Source organism: Stegastes partitus, unplaced genomic scaffold (assembly GCF_000690725.1).
Source record: "Stegastes partitus isolate 25-593 unplaced genomic scaffold, Stegastes_partitus-1.0.2 Scaffold1426, whole genome shotgun sequence".
NCBI classification, from domain to species: domain Eukaryota; kingdom Metazoa; phylum Chordata; class Actinopteri; family Pomacentridae; genus Stegastes; species Stegastes partitus.
Window position 1 is genome coordinate 168,734 of NW_007579157.1, and position 4,014 is coordinate 172,747.

At 48.9% G+C, this 4,014-nt stretch overlaps 1 protein-coding gene across 2 annotated transcripts; it reads left to right on the top strand.

Moving 5' to 3' along the window:
• The first annotated feature begins 1,565 nt into the window (after positions 1 to 1,565).
• Positions 1,566 to 3,973, top strand: dmrta2 (DMRT-like family A2). Of its 2 annotated transcripts, none has more exons than XM_008299506.1 (2): positions 1,566 to 2,046; positions 2,487 to 3,973. In XM_008299506.1, exons 1-2 carry the CDS (start codon positions 1,566 to 1,568, stop codon positions 3,371 to 3,373), a joined length of 1,368 nt encoding a protein of 455 aa, XP_008297728.1. In that variant the 3' UTR covers positions 3,374 to 3,973. The 2 variants fall into 2 exon arrangements, with proteins under 2 accessions (XP_008297728.1, XP_008297727.1); XM_008299505.1 differs by having other exon boundaries at positions 1,566 to 2,034.
• The last annotated feature ends 41 nt before the right edge of the window (positions 3,974 to 4,014 follow it).

Here is a 4,014-nt window from a genome sequence, read left to right on the forward strand (position 1 = left end):
ACATTAAAACAAACTAAATTAACACATTTTCAGCTAAAAATATTTAAATTAAATGTTCATTTTAAACCAGTATTGGTTAACTTTTATCACAGTAATAATATAATTTAACAGGAATTTGCATGCACACTTTTAACACATTTCTTTCATCACCAAAAATTTGGATAAATAGATTTTTAAAAAAGAAAAATAATGATTGTTGCTACAATAAGCTGCAAAATGAGCAAAATCGAAGCAATCAATGTTTAGCAGCTGGAAAAGGAGCAAATATTATTATTATTTAAACATCCTCTGTAACAGCAGAACAAACTATAAAGCGATTGATTGTCATTATCATTATTATTATTAATGATTTAACTTTGGGTTATTTTTAAAGCTTCAAACGAAAAAATACGAAACGAGACAGAACAACTGGAGCCTTTCATTTAACCAGAAACAATAAAGAACACAGTCTAATTCATCCACGTCTGTCTGTGGGTGAATAAACACAGAAACGCTGTCGGAGTTTTCTCTTAATTTAACCTCCATGTCGAGGTTTTTCCTTGCAGGCAGCAGCAGCAGCACACAGACCAGCACTCGGCTGCTTCTCTCAGTGAACCGTGAATCATCCGTTCAGTCACATCCACAGACTCTCTCACTTCACTCCATCATCTGCGGCACATACATGATTTTTTTCTTCCCTCACATCCCAAATGTTCTTCAACCAAAAAAAAAAATCAGAGATACTTACCTTAGAGAGGAGATCAGGCAGCAGCTCTAATTTAAACTGTATTTAGCAGCTTAAACATGTGTCTCCAACTGATACAGAACATTTCTTGAGAAACTCACAGAAAAGCTTTTGGATGAAGATGTTCCTTCATGTCAGGTTATTATTTCATAGTTTGAGCTGCTTCAGCACAACAAACACGGCCTGTTGTCTAAATCTATAAAACTCTTTTTCTTTTCTTTTCTTTTCTTTTCTTTTTTTTTTTCTTTTTTTGGAAATACACAGCATCGATTTGAGCTTTCCGGGAACTCCCTTCAGATTCTTAACACTTGATATTTGGAAAAAAAGAACTCAGGTGGACACAGTTGAAAAAAGAGGCAAGCCAATCAGATTGCGCCTTCCCCCTTTGGCCAATGACAGACGCCACATTGTTGTCAAATTTGTCTAATGAAAACGTAGGAGCAACAATAGAGAGAGGAGAGAGGGATCTGTATCCACTGACAATCTCTGGAGGAAGTTAGTGTCTCAGGCTGCGGCGCGTAACGACTCAGCTCCTCCCGGACAGACTGCGCTCCGACTCGGGGAGGAATGATCGCTGCTCTCCGCTGCTGCTGCGCTCGGATTTAAAGTCGTCTGCTTCTAGTCACACTTTCGTTTCTCCTGCAGACCACTTCTTGGACAGTTTCAATCCGATTATTATTTTTTTTTATTAACCAGAAATCGATGCTTTCCCCTGCAGCCCGGACATGTTGAGCCCCACGGAGCAGATGTGATCAGCTCAGCGGTAGTTCAGCTCAAACACATCGTTCGTTAAACGTCGTTTTCTTCTTCAGAGTTTAGTTTGTCAGTGAGGAACGCGGGCATGGATCTGAGACCGGAGCTCCCCACAGCCTCCTCCGCCTCTCAAGGCCACCCCGGAGCGGCGGCCGCGGCCGCAGCAGCAGCAGCAGCCTCCATCCCGGTGTCCATGGCCGGGAACCTGCTGCGCGGCCCTCCGCTCCTCCTGCGCGCCGCGGACAAGTACCCGCGCACTCCCAAGTGTGCGCGCTGCAGGAACCACGGCGTGGTGTCCGCACTGAAGGGCCACAAGCGCTACTGCCGCTGGAAGGACTGTATGTGCGCAAAGTGCACCCTGATCGCGGAGCGGCAGCGGGTGATGGCCGCTCAGGTGGCGCTGCGGCGGCAGCAGGCGCAGGAGGAGAACGAAGCCCGGGAGCTGCAGCTGCTCTACGGCACCGCCGAGGGTCTGGCCCTGGCCGCCGCCAACGGCATCATCCCGCCGCGTCCCAACTACGAGGTGTTCAGCTCCGTCACCAGCGAGAGCAACTCAGGTGAGCCGAGCTGTGATCAGAACCAGGTCCATGAGCAGCCAGGAGTGTTAATGAAATGACCTTAAATTAGACACGTTGTCTTTATTCAGGAGCAGTTCTGTGGGCCGGTTCGTGAAGTCTGTTAAATAAGTGTCTTTATTGATTCAGGCCCAAATCAGGCTTCAGGTCGTTTAGCTTTTATTGGCGTGTTGGGCCTAAAGGATGACGGTACTGAAGGACACAGCTGGAAACAAGCTGACAGTCAGAGAGAGAAAGCTTTAGTGTGTCTGGATGCAGTGAAGGTTCTTAAAGGTTCGGATGTTTGTGTTTAATTGGTACCAAAGTTCTTCAGATGTCTCTGAAAGGCCAGAGTTTATTTCTGCTTCTCATGATCTGATGAGGTTCTGACCTGTGGCCTCCTCTAAGGTTCTGGTTCTGTCATTCATTCACACTGCGCTGCTCTGGTTCCGCAGATTCAAGCATCCAGAAGTATGAGCTGTTTCCAAAGAGCCAGCTGTCCGGTTCGGCCACCCCGCAGCAGTCTGCGGGCAAACCGGCCTCCACCGAGAGCGACTCCGCCCCGGGCATCTCCTCCCCGGACGGCCGCCACGGAGGCTCCGGCTCGGAGAACGGAGACAGCGAGTCGTTCATCAGCTCGCCGGTGTCCAAGCCCTTAAAGGACGGAGAGGAGACTCCCGGCTCCGTCAGCTCCCTGGGCTCGGACTCCGGCTCCGAGACCGACAAAGACGAGCAGGATCCGTCTCCTTCCTCTGCGGCCTCCCGGCACATGAACGCCATCGACATCCTGACCCGCGTGTTTCCGAGCCACAAGCGCAGCGTGCTGGAGCTCGTCCTGCAGGGCTGCGGGAAGGACGTGGTGCAGGCCATCGAGCAGATCCTCAACAACAGCGGCGCGCAGGGCGCCAACAAGGCCGGGCCAGATGAGACGTGGACGGCGGAGAGGATGCTCCAGAACGCGCAGCAGCCTCCGCCGTCCTCCGCCTCCACGACCGCGCCGACGAGGCCCATGCTGCCCGGAGCCATGACGCTGAGCAACCGCTCCGCGTTTTCTCCCCTGCAGCCAAACGCCCCGCACTTCGGCGCAGACCCCAGCACCTACCCCCTGGGCACCCACCTGGGACTGAACCCGCTGCGGCTGGCCTACTCGGCGCACAGCCGGGGACTGGCTTTCATGACGCCCTACTCCACCACCGGCCTGATGCCCACCCTGGGCTTCAGGCCCCCGATGGACTACGCGTTTAGCGACCTGATAAGGGACAGGACGATGTTACACAAGGAGCAGGGCTACGCCGGCGGCCTGTACGGGCCTCTGGTCAACAACACGCCGGACAAGCAGTGAGGCGGCGCGGCTGCGCGCAGAGACACATTCCATTGTATTTGTAGCCACAAGTGTTGAAAATCTGTGACGTGTTTTGGCTACAAGCTGCTGTACATAATAGGATTATCTGGCTTGTAGTCAAATGGTCTGAGAGGGAAAAAAAACTAAACTCACTTATGTGTAATTTTCAAAAATAATTTTATATGTTAGACTCAAAAAAAAAAAAAGGTTTGGATGACATTCCCCATGTATCAATAAAATAACCGAAATTTATTTATAGAATCCAAAATAAACCATCAAGCTGGGAACAGTGAACATGAAACTAAAAGGATTAAAAAAAAACCTACACACATGCTTTTATGACAGATTTCTATGTCAAATCTGTAACGAAGAAATTATTTATCAGAGGAGTTTGACTCTTTAAAGCTCTTCAAATGTTACAGCTGGTTGCTAAAACTCAAATGCATTATCTTCAAACACACACACACACACACACACACACGCGGGATATTAAATACAGCAACATTAAGTTATTGAATAAACCATGTAGCTGATGTTAACCTCACTCCCTGCTGTAAAAGTTCAACTAATGATGTGTAAATGCCATTCTCTCTCTCTCTCTCTCTCTCTCTCTCTCTCTCTCTCTCTCTCTCTCTCTCTCT